We start from the raw sequence: 18,888 nt of genomic DNA, 5'->3' as shown, positions 1-18,888 counted from the left end.
AGCTTACCGGTGGGACTCTCCTCGCTGGAGGTGTAGGTGCCCCTGCCCAGCAGCAGGTTCACCATGGTGGGGGAGCTGGCCACCTTGAGTGGGGTCTCGCCTTTTCTGTTGCTTTGCTGGGGATTTCCTCCATACCGCAGCAACAGCTTCACCACCTGCAAGAGAAGGGCCGTGGTGAGGCCCACCAGGGAACGGCAGTGCAGGTCCTGAGTCCTCCACGGCCACTCGGCCCGGTCCTTGCTCCACCATCCCTCCTCAGTCCTCTCTCCAGGGTGCCCCCTTCCAGGCAGAAAGCTTATCGGCCTGTTGGGGGGCAGTTCTCAGGTGCAAAGGGAGCGGGTTTGGATCTGCTGGTTCAGTCTCCTTGTCTGATTCCACGCAGGGAAGCTGCAGGTGCACGGCGCTGCTCCTACTCCCAGGGCAGCGACACGCGGAACCCGAGTAGGAACTCGACTCGACTCAGCTACAGCCCAGTGTGAGCCCACAGCATCCGTGTCCACCACGGCCCCTGAGCTGCCAGGAGCCCTGCACCCTGAGGTGGAGCACACCACCGAAGGAAGGGGGAGACTTGGGGTCCAGGTGACTGGGTCCTCAGAGGTCATGCCATGGATTTCGGGTCACAACTGCCCTGCCTGCCCCACCATGTCTCCATGGCGTCCAGCCCTGGGCATCTTTCAAGCCCGGATGCAGCTGTTCAAGGAGGACCTCAATGGCCATTCCCCCCCGGACTGCTGCCTCCCACTCGGGCTCCAGCACTTGTCCGACTCTCAAGCCCTTTGCTGCAGCAGCCATGTGGTGAGGCCAGAGGGAGCTGAGAGCGGCACACCCCACAGCTTCTGTTCTACTGGGCAGTCCTCTGTCCCTCGGATTTTGGCTTGTCACGCAAGCCCGGGTTTCATCATGGAGACTGAGGGCTCGGGCCAACCCAGCCAGGCTCTTGGGTGGCAGCGTGCCCAGGGGCTGGGGTGACGGCAGCCACAGGGGGCAGGAGTACCCACCTTGTAGTGGCCATTGTTGGCGGCGTCATGCAGGGGTGTGTCGTCATCCAGGCCCTTGGTGTTGACCTCTGCACCTGCGGCCAGCAGCTGCTTGGCAACGTCGTAGTAGCCCCGGTTACATGCCTCATGCAGCGCCGTCCAGCCTGCAAACAGAGGCTTGGATGCAGTCAGGAGTCCTCCAGACGTGCCCTCCCGTGTCAAGGCAGGGCACGGCTGTGCGTGGGGGGCCAGGCAGCCACACACACAGGGCACCCCCGGCAGGCAGCTTCGGCATTGTCAAGACAGGGCTCCCCTCCCTGTGCCCCATGTAGGAGAGCTGCTGTAGTCGGCAGTGGTGACCTGGTGCCCCTGGGCTCTCACTAGAGGGTCCCAGGCCACTTGAGGCGACTGGGGCCTGTGTCAGCCTGGAGTGTGACGCTCACTCCACCTGAACGAAAACGGGGAGACTGGGTGCATGGCACGGGGCGCCCTCTGCTGGGGCGACAGGGAACTGCCCGAGTCGCGGAACTGGGGATTTTGGAACACAGCAAAGCTAATCATTGTCAGTCAAATGACCTGGGGGGTTCAGGCTCCCGAGAAGACATGCTGTGGGCAGTGGTGGCACAAGCTGGAAGAACACCCCTCTCCCATCCTCCTCTGCCCAGGCCACGCTGGCCTCGCTCACCTGCAAAGTCCTTGACGTTGACGTCGGCCCCCTCCCCGATGAGCTCCTTGATGCGGCGGGCGTCACCCCGGATGGCAGCCCGGTGCAGGCGCGTCTCCCCACGCTCGTTCCTCTTGTTCACTTTGTCTTTGGTCTTGGAGGCAGAGGTGGGTGTGCCCTTCTGACACACTGTGGACTGGGAGGGGTGCTTTGGCGTCGTGTCAACTGTGAGCCAAGGGCGGGGCAGGGGGACAGGGCATTACCGGCTGTGGTCCCATCAGGGCAAAGGGGACATCTGTGCTGGAACCAGTAGCCCCAGCAAGCCCGGAGGGGCACGCGCTGTGAGGTCCCTCCCCAGGCCTGGGGCTTACCTGGGCTGTTTGCAGACTCCTCTGCGGTCATCTGCATGAGGAGCGCCACCTGCTGGCGCTCGGAGAGGGGGTAGCCGGCTCGGATTCCAGACAGCCCCATGCCGAACAGCAGGCCCGCCTTGCGGGTGGCGGGTTCCTTCTTGATCCGCTTCCGCTCGGGACCCTGCTTCTCTGTGAGGCAGAAGGGGAGAGGGAGTTCATGTCACAGGCCCTGCACTCCCCCAGCAGCTTCCAGAGTGAAAGGTGAGGTGTGGGAGGCACTCGGCCCCGGACAGGCTGTGGTGGAAGCACACGAGTGGCTGGGACAGACTGTCCTTCCCCACTCTCCTCGAGCAGAGACTGGAGGCACAGAGGACACCCCGCTGGCCACCTTCCCCGCATGCCACGGGGCTCTTGGGGGCATGCCAGCCTCGCAGCCCCCAACACGGACGGCGCCAAGGAGGCTGCCCTTCCTGGCGCTTCTGCCAGGCTGTGAAGTGAGGCTGGAGTCAGTCTGGTCGGTCAGAAGCTGGGCTTGGTGGACTCCGCTGAACGTGTGCCTGGCCCTGGCTGCCCACACCCCAACTCGGCACACATGGCTCCTGGTTTGCACCTTTCACAGGCCTCCTGTTGGTGTCATGCACGTGGTAACAGCGGCCATGCAGCTCCCTCCAGGATCCCTAGGCTGAGGCATGTCCCACAGAACCCTCTAGAAGCACACACCCACAGGGGATGCACGATGGGTTCCTTCTGAGCACTGCAGCTGAGGACCAGTGGGCCAGTCTTGCCTCTGGGCTGTGCGGGGAGGTGCGGGTCCCAGAGCTGGATCCAGCTCTCATTTGAGGTGCCATCCCCCCCAAGCACAACTCCCTGCAGGTCACAGCAACCTGGCAAGATGGCCAGGAGCCCGCCTGTGTACCTCTGGGGTCCAGACAGCTCTGGGCAAGGACACAGAGCTGGCCTGCGCCTGTGGGGTGCCTGCTGTGTCCAGGGACTCCCTTGTCCCCCGGCAATGCTCAAGGAAGCAGGGGATGCCCCCTTCTCTGCTCTCCCACAGCTCTCATCCCCTGGGGGTGTCTGCCCAGAGAGGACCCAGGCCACTCACCTACCCCCACCAGATGCCCGCAGCCAGGACAGCTGCAGAGCCCACTCAGAGCTGCAGCCACAGGGCAGCAAACCCCGCCCAGGCCATGCTGTGCGTCTCATCTGGAGATGGGAGGAGCTGCCCAAAGCTGCTTCCCAGGGAGAGATGGATGGTCACGTGCATCCCAAGTGCAGCCCGGCCAAAGTGGAACACAGGCAGGTCCAGGAGGGAGCGTCGGCCGAGGATGGCTTGGGATGTGGGAGGCCGAGCCTGCGGGCATCGCTGAGGCAGCTCCTTGGAGGCCTGGCACAGGAAGACGCCTTGAACTCCACACCTCCGTGGAACCACTGGCTGGCAGGCACGCCCGTGGCAGGGACCAGCCATGACTGCTGCCTCCCAGGGTCTGCGCTGGCAGGGCCAGGACTTCAGTCCAGCGTCCTGACAGCGTCAGTACTGCTATAGCGCAACAACGTGGCCTTTGAGAGCCAAGACTTTAAACAGGAGGAGCTCACGGACAACACTCCAGTCCCCCCAGCTCTCAATGGAAACGGCGCCTGTCCCACCTGGCCTCCCAAACACAGCAGCCTGAGATGCTGAGCGCCACAGATGGCCTGCATGCTGCCTGGGCACCCAGACTGGACACCCAAAGGTTGGGAAACAGGGAATCCACACACACCTGCCGGCCACCTGATGGTCCCAGGCCTGTCCAGCACGACCAGCCCTGGGAATGCTTGGAACCCCGTGCACTACTTGCCCTGGTACTGTCCCCAGCAGCTTGTGGTCACAGTGACATGCTGTTGGTATGAAGGGTGCAGACACCCCTGGGACAGAACAGGCCCACCATCACGGTGCAGAAGCACAGTGAAAAAACGGCGACACACACTGTCGCCCTGCCCAGCTAGACCACATGCTAGAGCAGACCCTCCCCCAGAGGTCAGATTTCAACAATGACCCCATCTCTGTAGCCACAGGTTACCGCACACCCACCCTCCCAAGGTTCTGCTGGGTGAGGCCCCCTGTATTCCAAGGTCACACCCCAGAGCCGGCAAACATACCGTGGAACCACCCTCAGCTATTCAATGGAGCAGACCTGCTCCCGGGGGAGACGGGCCCAGCCACCCAACCTGGAGCAGAATGCCCTACTACCCGACAGTGAGCCCTGAGTGTCAGAGCTGCAGGGCTGTGGATTCAGCCCCGCTTACAAGGCCAGCATGCCCAACCAGGGAGCTGGCTTGAGCCCTACCTCAATCCAGCTAGGGCACCTGGGAGGAGGCAGTGATGGTCCTGCACCCCCAGGGCACGCTGGACTGGGCTCCGGACCTGCCTTTCTGAGCCACCAGGGGCAGATGTGTTCCCAGCTTGCCCCAGACAACATCCTCTTGTGGTGGCGGGTCAGCAAGACCTGTGACAAGGTGTGAAGAAGGGGGAGGACTGTGTGTCCCTGTCACAGCTGGAAAAGCTGTGAGAGCCACGGGTGGCCAGGGGAGGAGGGACCCAGACCCAGGAGACCAGTCTCTGCCAGTCACACCCAGCATCTTCCCGTATGCAGCCAACAGTCTGTCTGTCCCCTTGGTGCCCTGGGCCCCGGACCAGGAGACAGTACAGTAGCCCTGTCCTGTCTGTGTGACAGCCCTGAGAGCTGGGCTGGCTCGCTCACACGAGCAGCAGGTGGCACCAAGTGACTGCCCAGGAGCAGTGAATGAGCTGTGGCCCGGCAGTGAGAGGAGCGGCTTCTGCTCAGCTGAGTGTCGTAAAGGTGGCTGGTAAAGGCGGCACCCCGTGGCCCTGCAGGGCACCAGCACAGTTGGACTCTCCCCTCTGCAGAGGTCACACTCCTGGGACCAGAGGGTTCTTGGCCTCACCAGGCATGGCTTGCCCTGCGGGAGGGAAGGTTGTGTGGCTCCGAGCAGGACGCATGACTCCCTGGGCAGTGGTGCCCACCTTTGGCGCTCCTGCTACTGATCCTCGGAGCCCACGGGCACCTTGGAGCCCTCAGCTACCACCAAAGACGGCCCCAAAAGGAGTGTAGACAGCTGCCCTCCGTCCTGCACCCCTCCCATGGCTACGTCTCCCCACAGCCCGCCCACAGCCCTCCCACAGCCTCTACAACCTTCCTGTGCCCCAACATATCCAACAGTAAGGTCCATGGGGCTGGCCCTGTACCCCTCGAGTAGCCGAATGTCCTGCAGCCCACCCAGGAGTCGCACAGAGCCCACAGAGTGAAGCCTGCTGAGATGAGGGGACAGTGCTGGAACTGCCCTGACCACGTCCAGGAAGGCTGGCCACTCCGGGCACTGCCTTTGCTATTGACTGCGGACTCAGGCTCAGGTGTCTGTGGGCTCACAGGGACAGTGCAGCCTGTCCCCTGCCCTGTGGTCCCTCTGCCAGGGCTGGGGGGGTTACCTGTGTCAGAGTCCTTCTGCTCTCCATTGGCCCCCACGGTGAACGGGAGCTTCCGTTTGGTCGCACGCTCTCTCACCTCCTTGCCTCCATCACTGCGGTCCAGCTTTGGCGTCTTGTTGAGGGAAACTTTATCTTTATCCTAGGAGAGAAATGATGCATTCAGCCACCACCAAACCCTCACCTGCCACAAGCTCACTTGGGGCTGCGGCTCTAAGGCAATTCCCAGCTCCTGTCTGCTCGCTCACAGGGCAGCCTGGCCCGTCCGGTACCCTCAAGGGGTGGCTGCACGAGGCACCCCACGCGTCCTACACTTGTCCCTACTCTTGGGGGGGGGGTACATCATGAGCAGAAACCTAGGGTGCTGCTGTGCACAGCCACACAGCCATGTGTCCACCTCCATGCAGCAGCTCCGACCCCCGACCCAAGACGTGAGGGGTGGGGTGAAAGGTGCAAACAGAAGGCCCTCGCTGAGAGCCCCTCACTGTACCCTGCAGGGAGCCCTGTCAGGAGCCACCCTCGGCACCCTGGGGGGCACTCCTGGAAGCTGGAACCCAAAGGGCACACGGACAGGGAGACCAGGACAGAGGTCAGTAGAGGATCCTGTGATGGCCACAGCTGCACTGAGAGCCAGGGGACACACATGTTTTGAAGGTCAAGGTTTGGGGTTTCCATGAGGTGGGGACATTCAGAGTGTGAGCCAGAGAATGGAGGATCTCTGACTTTTAAATAACTGAAAGTAACTTGTAAACAAGGAGCCAGCATTGTGGCACAGTGAGCTAGGCTTCTGCCTGCAGTGCTGGCATTACACTATGGGCGGCAGTTTGTGTCCTGGCTGCTCCCTGCTTACAGCCTGGGAAAAGAATGGAGGACGGCCCAAGTCCTTGGGTTCTTGCAACCACGTGGGAGACCCAGAAGAAGCTCCGGCTTCAGGTGCCACATTTCCTCTTGAACCTCATCGGGTCCCTCGGCACCGTCAGTCTGCCTGGAGACAGCTGGCGGACTCTCCACATCAGCACCCGCTGACACACTGGGTCTGGGCGTGGGTACAGGCCTGGCTGGGGTTACTGAGTCGCCCAGCCAGGCTGCAGCACCCGCCAGAACACACAGGCTGGGCGTGGGAGCAGCGGAGACTGTAGCGGGGCTCTCAGCAGTTGATCCCCAACAGGGACTGAGCTGCTCCTGTTCCGACAACACCAGGCTGCACACCTCTCAGCCAACAGAGAACCTGGACTGTCTCACCAAAAAGTGAAGAGCAGGTACAACGTTACAGGCCAAACTCAATGAACAGACAATGGAAGTTTATTTTCAAAGATTTATTGATTTGAAAGGCAGAGTGAGATCTTCATCGGAGGGTTCACTTCTCAAATGTGCACAAGTGCTGAGCCAGGCTGGAGCCTGGTCCCCAGCGTGCCACCTCCCAGGGTGACCGCACCGACAGGAGGCCGGATCTGCAGAGCGCTGCTGTAGGACCGGGGCACCCAGACAGTGCCCTGCGGCCCACACTCCTCAGGGCTCAGCCCCACGCTCAGCTGCCCTCGCTGGCCCCGAAGGACACGAGTGCCACCTCACAGGTGCTTCCATCAGGCACCCGTGGCCTGTGCACAGCAAGGCTGTGTGTGAGCCCCAGGCGGGGAGCAGGCGGCCCGGTGCACCACAGCACACTGCCCACGATCCTGTCTGTCAGATGAAGACTTCCCTCGGCTCTGGTCTTCGAGTGGTCCTGGTCACGGCAGGGCAGAGTCCTCACTTGCGTGCTGCCACGCTGACTCAGGGGTGGTGACCATGCTGACCCACACGTCAGCTGTCAGCATTCTGACTCTATACTCATTCCCCTCTGTCACATTTATCCCCCCAAAATCTGTACTCGCACAGCCACGCCCAGTGGACGAGAGCGACACCAGGTCACAAGGGCAGCTTGGCCTCCACGGGAGGCGTGCAGGTGGTGCTCCCCGTCGCATGGGTGAGGCAGCAGGCCGCCATTCTGGGCAGTGCCACCCTGTTCTCCTGGCCTTTGGCAACTAGGGGTGCTTGCTTCTCAAGGACCAGGGACCCCACAGCAGCCTCTCAGGCCAAGAGCTCAGGGGAAACTGTCATCAAACTTTCTTGAGTAGCTTATAAGGACATGGAGGGGTTGGGGTGGGATTGTGGTGCACTTATTTAAACCCACCATCCCATGACATGGAGTGAGGCCGCTGGCTGTGGCAGCCATGTGGGCAGTGACCCTGCAGGTGGAAAACCGCTGTCTGTGTTTGAACCAATCAGTAAGTCCTGGACCTGGACATTCCCTTACTACCGTGACGGTCTCCAGGGCAGTGTGGTCAGGAAGAGAGAACGCACTCGTGCTGAGCAAGCCTCGGCCCGGCTCCTGGGAACCCTGCCTGGACTCTCTAATGGCTGTGTTGCAAGGTGGCGACCGAGGCACCTCACATCCCCTGGCTCCAGGTGACACTCCAGGTCCTGGGCTGTGGGCAGGCCACCACTCTCATCCCAACCCTGCCAGCACTGACTCAAGGCAGAGCCGAGCCTTGCAGCTCGCCGAGGGCAGGATCTAGCACTCTTCTTGCTCTCAGACCACAAGCTGGGCACATTCATGGTTCCATCTGGACCCCGAGATCCCTGTCTTATGAACTGCGGGTAAGGGGGCAAAATCAGGCCCCAGGTCTTAGGACAGCAGCTGAGCTATCCCCAGGGAAGGTGGCCCAGCTCGCAGTTTGCAGAAAACCACAACTCAGAGATGAGAGCTGTAGGGAACAGGGAGGAAAGCTGGGCTGGCCACAGCATTGTGCAGCCACGACACCAGACACCCATCTCACAGAACACACGGGGTCCATGACCCCCACCGCACGACAGCACAGCAGGTGTGCACCCCAAGGCCACGTCCTCCCCACCTCCACTCTGCAGTAGAGTCATCTCACACCCGAATCCACAGCTAATGGCACCAAACCGCGAGAGCAGGCAGGAGAACCCAGCGTCACAGCCCTGGCCTGGGGCTTCACGCGGCATGGCGCAGGCGGCGGAGCACGGCGGGAGCAGTACCTTTTTCCCAGTTTGTTTCTCCACCATGTCGTTGCTGAGAGGAAAGTCGTCTTGCTGTGGTGTTCTAGAACACCCACTCTTGGGCATCGTTCTACTTCCCTCACGTGGTCTTCATTTATGCTGCCGTCGCTTCGTCCTCAACTGTCTGCTGCAAGAGAAGACCCAGAGGCTATCAGAGCCAGCACATTCAGAACACGCCCAGGGCTCACAGCAGAAAAGGCCCTAACCCTAACCCTCAGGCCACTGCCTCCCTGCTCCTTTGAGCTCCATGGAACAGGGAGGAACATTATAGAAATGAAACCAGTTGATGGCTTCCTTTCAGCCACACGCCACACCATCCTGCAGGAACTCCTGAATCCGACGGCCACTCACACACAGCAGCGGTCCACCAAGTCCCGCACTCTGTGTTCCTGGCCAAAGGAGAAGGGTAGGGCTGCCGGGTCTCTAACCGAGCACTCTGATCCACACAGGACAACCTCTGCCTACTGCAATTTCCCACCACCCAGTTGGGAAGCCTGCATCTCAAGACTCCCAACGAAGCTGACCAGGCAACTCACAGCATCTTGCTCAGGATGGCCACCTGGGACCCAGGAGGCCATGTTTCAGAAACTTGAGAAGGCCCTGCCTGCAGTCAGGATGGACAACTGGACACAAGTGTCCCCCTGGAAGAATCGGGTCTGGTCAGTGTGCAGACTGCGACCCATTCAGCATCCAGGCCTGTCACTCTCCACCTGAGGACAGTCCCACGCTCCCGTGTCTTTGCCCAGCACAGCAATGGCCAGCCACACTCCAACTCACACCCACCCAGGCCGGCCCAGTGGGGATCTCAGGGTCCCTTCTTGCTCAGGAGGCTGGCAAATGCCCTGTCCAACAGAAGTGCTCACTGCCATTTCCCTCTGTGCACACTTCACTCCACAGCTGGCCAGGGGCACTGCTGCCAGGTGTCTGCTGGACCTCCCGCCCCAACCTGGGGACCAGCCACGAGAGAACTCTCCCAGGAGGTGAAATGAGGTGTCAGGGCCACAGGCACAAAGTTTTGGACAGCTTTCTGTTTCACAGTGACAGCTGAGGCCATACAGGCTTCAGAATCACTCTGGCTCTTTGTACCCAGATATGAGCTGCGCTCACTGGTGCATACGTTGGGGTTTCTGGACAGCACGTTGGACATGTTGCCCTCGCCTGCCCCAACCTGTCAGGCAGAATGGCCCGGCTGGCTCCAGTCCTCCAAGAAACAGCCACGGTGCTACCCCACGCGTCCGTACTGCACCGGGGATGGGCTAGCTAGGAGCAGGCAGTGCTAAGCTCCGGAGTCTGCTCAGAGGGTGAGTGGGGGCTGCCGTGAGACCCCAAGCCTCCCGAAGGGTGCCGATTCAGTGGTGAGCACAAAGGAGGGAGTTAGGAAGCTGGCCGGGCGTGGTTTCTGATCACCATGGTGACCACTGGAGCTGCAAGGACAGTCTTCCTGGTCAGGTGACATGACTATTCCTGTTTTGGTTCAGTCAGCAAGGGGATCCACAGTCACCTGGTGCCCAGGGAGGGCTGGGCCCTCCCCACATGGCAGATGCTCTGTGGCTGCTGGAGGCTCCAGGTCACGCTACCTGATGGTACGTATTTCCAGCAAACATACCTGTGACCACTTGCAGAACGGTGATGTCAATCCCTAAGGGTCCAGGGCAGCCTAGGACAAGGGCCAGCCCCTGTGCCCGGTCCTCCCGGCATGATGGTACCCACCCGAGGACACACCCATGCCGTACGGCCTCCTGCAGCACAGGGGAGGGAGGCCTGCTGGGGTCTGTGCACTCAGGGCAGGAGCAGCAGCCCTGGAGATGGGCACAGAGCATGGGCAGGCCCTCACCAGACGCACAGCTACCCTTGGCCGCAGGCTCAGACACGGCTGCAAAGCGAGACACCAATGACCCGAGCCCTCAGACAGGACACTTTCTAACAGCAGAGGAGAGGGATTGAACGCGGTCTTCCCAGGCAGAAAGGTAGATGGGGCTCAGGGCAGTGTGTCCCAGCCCTGGGATCCTCACCCAGCTGAGGAAAAGCCCTCAGACAGCCCAGCCACAGGCTGTGGCATTCAGGTCTTCAGAAAGCCAGTTCACTCAGTGGGGCTCAGAGAGCCGGGGGACCAGAACACACTGGCTGCTGAGAAAGAACCCAAGATCTGACACAGCAGATGACGGCAGGCTGCCTCCAGCAGGATGTCCAGCCACATGGGTAGGACCTACCTCAGGTACAGGCTGGTGGGTAAGGGGTGTGTGAGCTCACCACTCCTTTCATGACAACCTAACATGCCACCTACCTTCCCAGTGTTGCCTGGGCACCAGCAGGAGGCAAGGATGGCACACCAACTGCAGGGCCACCTACAGGTGCACTCCTGTCCTGTCAGCTCTGCAAGGCCTGCCCAGCTGCTTCTTCAGCTGGGATGCCACCATGGATGGGGACTGAGGAACATTCAGAGGGCCTTTAGGGAGCTGTGCGCGCGCGCGCACACACACACACACACGCGTTCTCTCTGCAGGTTACCCCTGCACACTAACCATCCACGACACAGCACTGCTGCTCTGTAAACACCTGTACTGTAAACGAGGAAAATGCCAGCAAACAGCCCACGCATGACTCAGTTTTTCACCTGCAAGTCCTCCAGGGGACACAGCGAGGCAGGCAGGTGGTGCAGTGCAGAAGGCCCCACTTCCCATCCAGCTCCCTGCCTGGGGACCCTGTACCCACATGAGAGACCTGGAAGAGGCTCCTGGCTTCGGACTGGTGCAGCTCTGGCTGCTGCGGCCTCTTGGGGAGTGAGCAAGCTTCCTCTCTATCTCCCCTCTCTGTATATCTGACTTTCCAATAAAAATAAAAGTAAATCTTTCAAAAAATGTTTTGCACCAAATTAAAAAAAGGACTAAAACTACATAAAGAAGTCTTAGTTCAAAAAATTAAACATGTTTGAGGTTAAAAGTGACTTTTAAGACATCACAGAGGGTCCGGCGCTGTGACCTAGCAGTTAAAGTCCTTGCTTTGAACGCCCCGGGATCCCATATGGGCACCGGTTCTAATCCCAGCAGCTCCACTTCCCATCCAGCTCCCTGCTTGTGGCCTGGGAGAGCAATAGAGGACGACCCAAAGCCTTGGGACCCTGCACCCACATAGGAGACCCGAAGGACGCTCCTGGCTCCTGGCTTTGGACTGGCTCAGCTCCAGCCATTGTGGCTGCTTGGGGAGTGAACCATTGGACAGAAGGTCTTCCTCTCTGTCTCTCCTCCTCTCTGTAATTCTGACTTTGCAATAAAAATAAATAAATCTTAAAAAAAAAAAAAAAACCCACAGAACTTTCTAAGCGACGCACTGGCCCCGACTCCGTGGGGAACTCCCATCAGGAGACAGTAAATGTGGACCACAGGCCTCACCGAGGCTCTCGGCACACCAGGGAGTGGGTCCTCTGCTGGGCTGGGAGCCGCCACCTGCAGGCCGCATCCCGGCTCTCTGCTAATGTGCCTGGCCCTGCACCCATGTGGGAGAGCCCAAGGAAGCTTCATACTCTGGGCTGTACGTTTCAGACTGCCCCACCACGGGGGCCGTCCAGGGAGTGACCCTCCCACCGCCACCTCTCCTTCTCCCTCTAGCTCTTTCAAATAAACAAAAAATCAGATATGCAGAGAGGAGTAGACAGAGAGGAAGATAGTCCATTTGCTGATTCACTCCCCAAGCGGCCACAATGGCAGGAACTGAGCCTATCCGAAGCCTGGAGCTTCTTTTGGGTTTCCTATGTGGGTGCAGGGTCCCGGGTCCTTGGGCCGTCCTCTATTGCTCTCCCAGGCCACAAGCAGGGAGCTGGAAGAAGTGGAGCAGCCAGAGCACGAATAAACAGCCACATGGGATCCCAGAGCTTGAAGAGAGGATTAGCCAATCGAACCACTGTCTTGGGTGGGGAACCCCTAGAACAAGCACGCAGGAGCATCTGCCGGCACCAGCAGCCTGGGGGTCAGGAAGCAGGGGCTATCTCTAGGGAAACCAAGCCAGAGTCCTCCACCTCAGTGCAACATCAGACCTCAAGGAGCCAAGAAAGCCAAGACGGAACTCTGACCATTTTCCCAAAGAACAGACAGCACAGGAAGTGAGTCTGACCCACCACTGCCCTTTCGTGGGGAATTCTGCAAAGGGGCATCTCAAGCCGCAGGGGACCTGGCTGGAGCCTGGTACATACCCGGGGCCACCTGCAGCCTGGACATCCAGAGGCTCTGCCACCAGGCGCAGTACACACACCCCTTCCAAGGCTCGGATCCAGCTGGACTGCACGGACCGAGTCCCTGGAGGTGCTCCTAGGTTCCCACGCTGCTGGACCCGCCTCACCTCACGGCCACCAGCAGCACAATGTGACATGTGGAAGGTCGGGACACTGGACTCGGGCACTATTGCTTCCATTCTGCCAGCCTGCTCACCAGCGTCGGCTTACTAGAGCGCACATACCTGATCCAGCCCGCCAGCCTGCTCACCAGCGTCAGCTTACCAGAGCGCACACATACCTGATCCAGCCCGGGCTTCCAAAGGCTCTAGGGACAAAGGCAGGAGTCACCCCACAGGGGCCTGCACAAGGCTTGAGACAGGTCCAGGAACCAGTGGCTACTGACGCCCACCCCTTGGGTAGGCACTACCAGTGCCTTAATCAGCATGGGCAGACAGACACCTCACAGAATGCAAGAAGTACACTGGGCAACCTGCCAGTACTGGGCACATAGCTGCATTTCTCAGGGATGTTCAACACCCTAAACACAAGTGCCAATCCGACAGACGCACAAAGCACCCCTCTGCAAGGTGGTGCCCAGGCTCCTCACCCCACAGAGTAAGGAGACACAGGGCTGACCCCACACTCAACCACAGCCAGAACACACCCTGTTTACTCTTCCTCCTGTGTCCCCTGACAACACCCAGGCCACGCTGCATGTGCCTGATGAGCCAGGAGCTCTATCTTTCCCAAGCTCGCCCTTGCATATGGAACACACCTTGCTTCATCCCAAATGCTGTCATGGAAGTCCCCCTCCCACCACACCCAGTCCTTAGGGGATACCAGATGACACCAGGGTGCAGGTTTGTCAGCAGCCCAGCTGTGGCATCCTCGGACAGGGTGCTTGGCCATTCCCCCGCAAGCCAGGACTGCCCATTGACAGTGTGTTGACAAATGCCAGCTCCCCGCAAATCTGAAACATCTGCTGGGAAAGGCCTGTCTGAAGTCGAAACCCTGCACTCCAATGCATCCTCTGGCTCTGCTCACACGGAGACTCGGCTGGCTCACACAGCAATTTCCCTCCTCCTTTAACTGCAACATGCACAAGCCAGATGCTAAATAAGCCAAATTAGCAGCAATGGGCGCCCCCTTTCCCTGAGTGCCCACCCAGAGGCTCTAAGCCCAGCTGGCCCTATGCCATGTGTCTGAGGCCTGAGCAGGAACACCAGGCAAGGTCACACCCTACGGGCAAGTCAGAGCCCTGCACAGAGAGCAGCAAACCTGAGCTCCCCGGGATTCCTGTCACGAAAATATGCAAGTCCAGGCTGAGGGGGCATGCTTGCCACACCAGCAGCCCCGGGGGATGTGCCCAGCCCAGGTTTGCCGCAAACCCAAGCTGAACCACCAGAATACACCAAAGCCAACAGGCAGGATGACAGAGGAGGTGGCCAAGGGCCTGCCTGCCTGCCTGGGTGTGCAGAGTCCTGCCCAGGTGCTGGTCACTGGCCCGCCCCAGCAGCCAGCACACCCCCTGCCTGTCTTCAGAAGCCGAGCATGGTGGGCTGGCCGTGGTGCTGGGTGAGCCGGCTGGGGCTCAGCTGTCAGCAGCTGCAGTTCCCATGCTGCTGTAGTCAGGATCAGCTCTAGAGCCAACCAGGCATGCACTCAGCCACGTGAGGGAGTGTCTCAAGTTACAATGGATAATGTTTCCCAGGCACTCCTGGTCCTACAATGGCCAGCACGACAGAAGACAGAATGGCGCAGCAGCACCCTAACATGCGCTGCTCAGATCAGTCTGAGACTGTCTAATTTCCCAAACAGCTCAGGAGACAAAGGAACCGTACTCACAAGAGGCACCAAGGGCAATCAAGCACCCACAGCTCGACAGAGGAAGGAGTGTGGCTAGCACAGAATGAGCTACTGCCCTGGGCATGCCACATGGACTCACCCTGGCACCATGCCAGTGTAAGGCCCAAGGGACTCACTGGGCTGGCTAACTGCCATATCAGACCTGAGAGCTGTAGTGGTCACATTCACACTGGGCACTTTCAAAATAGTTTCAGGAACTCAGAAAATTTCAGTATTCATTTATAATGATGGAGTAAGACATCAGTGTATTTAATGTTTCCTATCTTCCTTGTTTTGTAACAAAACAAAAATACTCAAAGAATACGACTGGCTTATTTGAAAGTAAGAAAGCATAGAGATGGGAGCCGGAGCTCTTGCACAGGGTGCCTCACCAAGAGGTTGCTCAGCAGCACCCACACATCAGGACCGTGAGGGCCAGCCTTCTGGGAACACCAGCAGGAAGCAAGAATTGCATTATGTCCCCAGGAACTGCTGAACCACTGCTCCAAGGAGTGGCCGCTTAAACCGACTGATGTGAATCGAAAACAGCGAGAAGCCAACCTGGCAGGCCGAGCATGTCTGCTCAGCCTCCACAGAGCCCCACCCGGGAGCTGTGGCCTGCACACGGGGCAGCATGCTGCAGCCCCCTGCAGTCTGGGTTTGCCCGCTGAAAAGGCACTCACCAGCTGCTTCTACAACGTCGCATGACTACTGTTGGCCCTTCATGCCGTGCACGGTTCACAGCTAGAACTGGAACTGCTTCCACAAGTGGGGTGAAGCCCCTCTTGCTTCAAGTCAGGGCAGACATGCGCCATTATCAAACTAGCAAGAGATCTTGATTAAACACGTGCATAGCAACATGAAGCTATACAAAAATAGATGGTACTTCACAATTTTCCCTTAAATCGAACCTTTTACTTCAGTGCTAACGTGGGGACTCTGTGGTGGACAGGGGGAAGCAGAGTCCACGGTTCTGAGAAGCTCCAGGAAATGGGCAGGTAAACCACGCTCTGCAGGCTGTGTTTCCTGTTCAAGGGACGACAGCAACCCAACAAGGCACCAGGAAAACACAAGCGCTTCCGGCTTCTCCACCAGCAGCAACTGTGTCCGTGCAGCATTACACTCAAGAAAGAAAACCAACGCTTTCTCCGAGCCAGTCTGTGTCCGTAAACACCAACACACCACAGACAGCAAGACGGCTTCGTTTCTGTCCTAGAAGCATCATGAACGCCTTCATTTACTCCCAGGTGACTGATCCAGGTCATCAAGCCAAAGGAGGGCGATCTACACGGGGCAGGTGATGGGCAGACGCCACAGGTGGAGGGGGCAGCACCTCCCGTGAGCCTCCCAGAAGGACTGTGGGCTGCTAGCCCCATCGCCCTAGCAACGGCTCTAAACATATGTGCAGTGACACCAGCTGATTTCTGAAGGCTGTAGAGGATAATGGTATAAAAATAATTCCAAATTAAAGTAAGGACCACCCACCCCCTCCCCTGGCTGTCCCACCCAATCCCGCCAGCCCTCTGCTCACAGCGTAACCCCTTCTCACACCATTTATGGCACAGATTCTTTCAAAGTAAAAATCGGCTGCTGCTTGTGGAGTCTGTTTGTTTGCAGGGCACATTTCTACAGACTGGTTCACTCCCCAGAATGGCTGCAGAGGCTTGGGCTGCGTGCTCATCAGAGAAGCTGCGAGGCAGAGGCTTCCTCCAGGGCTCCCACATGGGCCAGGGCCTGAAAGGCTTGGGCCTCTACTGCTCGGCCAGGCCACGGAGAGCGGGATCCACAGTGGAGCAGCCGGGTCCAAACTAGCACCCATGAGATGTCAGCAGCTTCAGGAGGTGGATCGATCTGTTATGCCACCACGCCAGTGCTGTTTGTTGTTCATATTTATTTGCAAAGCAGCTTTATGGCATACAGGACAGTGGGTCAGGAAGGGGAGATCTTCTTCCACTTCCTAGCTGGGGCTAGGCTGGGCAGAAGGCAGGAGGCTGGAACTCCACCCCAGGGTCCCACACGGGTACAGGGGCCCAAACAGCAGGGAGCAGCCAGGGTGCAACATGGGGGTCAGACAGCCCTTAGCCCTCTGCACGAGGATCCCGGCCCCTCTCTGTAGATTCTTGTCAGTCAGGGTACGTCAGGTGTCCCTGAAACAGAAACTCGGCATGAGACAGCAGATTGTGAGGCAAGGAGGCCCAGGACAGACTGCAAGAATGGACGCAGCTGCCTTCGCCACCCTTCTTCTTTTGGGGGAGTCGCCGCCAGGAAGGTTGAACTCTGCAGGTTCAGCGGGTATGAGATCTACCCTGGACACAGGAGGTACCATGTGAGGACCGATGGGAAGGTTTTCCAATTGAACACAAAATGTGAGTCTGTGTTTCTTTCCAAGAGGAATCCTAGGCAGATAAACTGGACTTTCCTCTACTGAAGAAAATTTTAAAAGGGGGCAGTCTGAAGAAATTCAAAAGAAAAGAACTCACCATGTGGTCAAATTCCAGACAGCCGTCACTGGTGCATCTCTTGCTGATACAACGGCCAAGAGAAAGCAGAAAGCTCAATGAGAACAAGCCATCAGGGCTGCCAAGGACGCCACGGCCAGGCAGCATCTGCAAAGATGCCAACGGCTGCTGCTCAGGCTTCAAGGCAGCAGCCGAGCAAAACATGTAAACCCTGAAGGCTTCAGCTCCCCAAGCTGGTGGCATATGCCATTTTTAAATAAAAACCGGAATATTTAAAAAAAATGGATGCATCCGAAACCCAGTGTGGCACTGGACATTAACCTGGTTCAAAACTGCACCAACAGCAGCCAGTGTGCACTCCACCAGCCACTGCCTGAGATGAGGCACAGGGTGAGCTCTCAGCCAGCCTGGACACCGGCCTGGACGCTGCACCCCACAGAGCCCTGCTCCTGACGCCAGCAGCCCCACAGGAGGTCATGCTGCTCCCGCTGACTGCATTCGGGTGTGCAGTGTCAGCCTGGCTCCGGAATATGAGCATCTGGGGAGTGACCCAGGGGACTGGACAGCTCTCTGCCTCCCTCCCTGTGTGTGTGCATCTAGAACAATCAAACAGCATCATTATTACTAGTAAGTGTCTCAAACTTTGAGGAAAAACTACAGAGCAGTGTCCAGGAACTCCCCGACAGAAGTAAGTTGAAGAGCCATGGAGACAGACTGGACTCCAGCGCCTACACCCTGCAGCCGGAGCCAGCTATGCTCACCGCCTCTCAGAACCACAGCTTACTGGCTGCAACTAGAAGGAATGCATCTTCACCTGTGAATTGGGAGCTTCGTCCATGCTCTGTGTCAGCTGCTAAGCAAAGAGCACACAGCAGGCACAGCCAGTCTCAGGACAGTCCCCCAGCTCCCTAAGTCCATGACTGGTTTACTGCCTCACCTCACCTTACCTCACCTCACATCTGTATGGCGCTCTCCAGGCCTTGCTGGACAGGTGGACAGACTGCAGCTGCAAGATGCCATAAATGTGCGCTTGCTGCAAGTGCTGGACCACCAACCTGAGCTTGTGCCTCCAGAGAATCCGGGGACCCTTCTGCCCAGGACAGTCTGAACCATGCCGCCTGCTTCAGCACCTTGTGAGAGCACTCGGTAGAGGTGGTAAGGGCCAGTAGTGGGTCGCGCCTGCCATGCCAGGCTCAGAGCACACCACAGAGTAGGAGAGACAAAGTTCACACGTTTGAGTGTCAGAGGGCCAGGAACAGTGACCTTCAGCATGGAAAGGTCTAGAAGGGTGGCAGGAAGTGGGACACTCAGCCACAGTCACAAGGAGGCAACCATTGCAGGGAATCATGGCACACAGCACAGCAGAGAGGTGGCAGGGGTCTAATGCCCCCAGCAAGCCCTAGATTCACCTCAACACAACCACAAAAAGAAAAGCACTGTTTACACTGTATCCAGAAGAAATGGGGTAGAGAAAGAGCACTCAGTCCTAACCAACAGGACGAGGGCGGCAGGGGTCAGCCTTCTTGGGGAGAAGTGATCCTCCTCCCTCACTCCCCAATGCAGAACACCACCAAAGCACAACCTGGCCACAAGTGGCCAGCATGAGAAGTAGGCCTCTGTCCTAACAATGAAAGGCCTCCCAAATGCAGGTAAGAAAAGCTTGCCTGCCTGGCACGGGATTGTGGCTCCGGGGGCCACATGGAGTGCAGAGTTGGGGCCACCAGGTACTTGGGGAGATAAAGCACATCACTGCACTGGAGGCTCAGCATCAACAGCAAACATCCACAGGGCTGAGAAAACAGCCACGGCCACGGGGCAGCCTGCAGAGAGCCGTTCAGACAA

General features: G+C 58.6%; 1 protein-coding gene across 1 annotated transcript in view; it reads right to left on the bottom strand.

Moving 5' to 3' along the window:
- The window catches only part of ANKRD11 (ankyrin repeat domain 11), a 53,014-nt gene that overhangs the window by 9,532 nt on the left and 24,594 nt on the right, over nucleotides 1-18,888 (bottom strand). Inside the window, exons 2-7 of the mRNA XM_040982219.1 lie at nucleotides 8,515-8,662; nucleotides 5,479-5,617; nucleotides 2,013-2,183; nucleotides 1,663-1,866; nucleotides 999-1,141; nucleotides 8-155 (exon numbers count right to left, since the gene is read on the bottom strand). Of these exons, the coding sequence (XP_040838153.1) occupies nucleotides 8-155; nucleotides 999-1,141; nucleotides 1,663-1,866; nucleotides 2,013-2,183; nucleotides 5,479-5,617; nucleotides 8,515-8,601 (892 nt within the window). The 5' untranslated portion in view covers nucleotides 8,602-8,662. The remainder of the gene's footprint in view (nucleotides 1-7; nucleotides 156-998; nucleotides 1,142-1,662; nucleotides 1,867-2,012; nucleotides 2,184-5,478; nucleotides 5,618-8,514; nucleotides 8,663-18,888) is intronic.

Source organism: Ochotona curzoniae, unplaced genomic scaffold, assembly GCF_017591425.1.
Source record: "Ochotona curzoniae isolate NIBS_2020 unplaced genomic scaffold, NIBS_Ocur_1.0 contig_3622, whole genome shotgun sequence".
Taxonomy (NCBI): domain Eukaryota; kingdom Metazoa; phylum Chordata; class Mammalia; order Lagomorpha; family Ochotonidae; genus Ochotona; species Ochotona curzoniae.
This window is presented reverse-complemented; position numbering and strand designations above follow the sequence as displayed.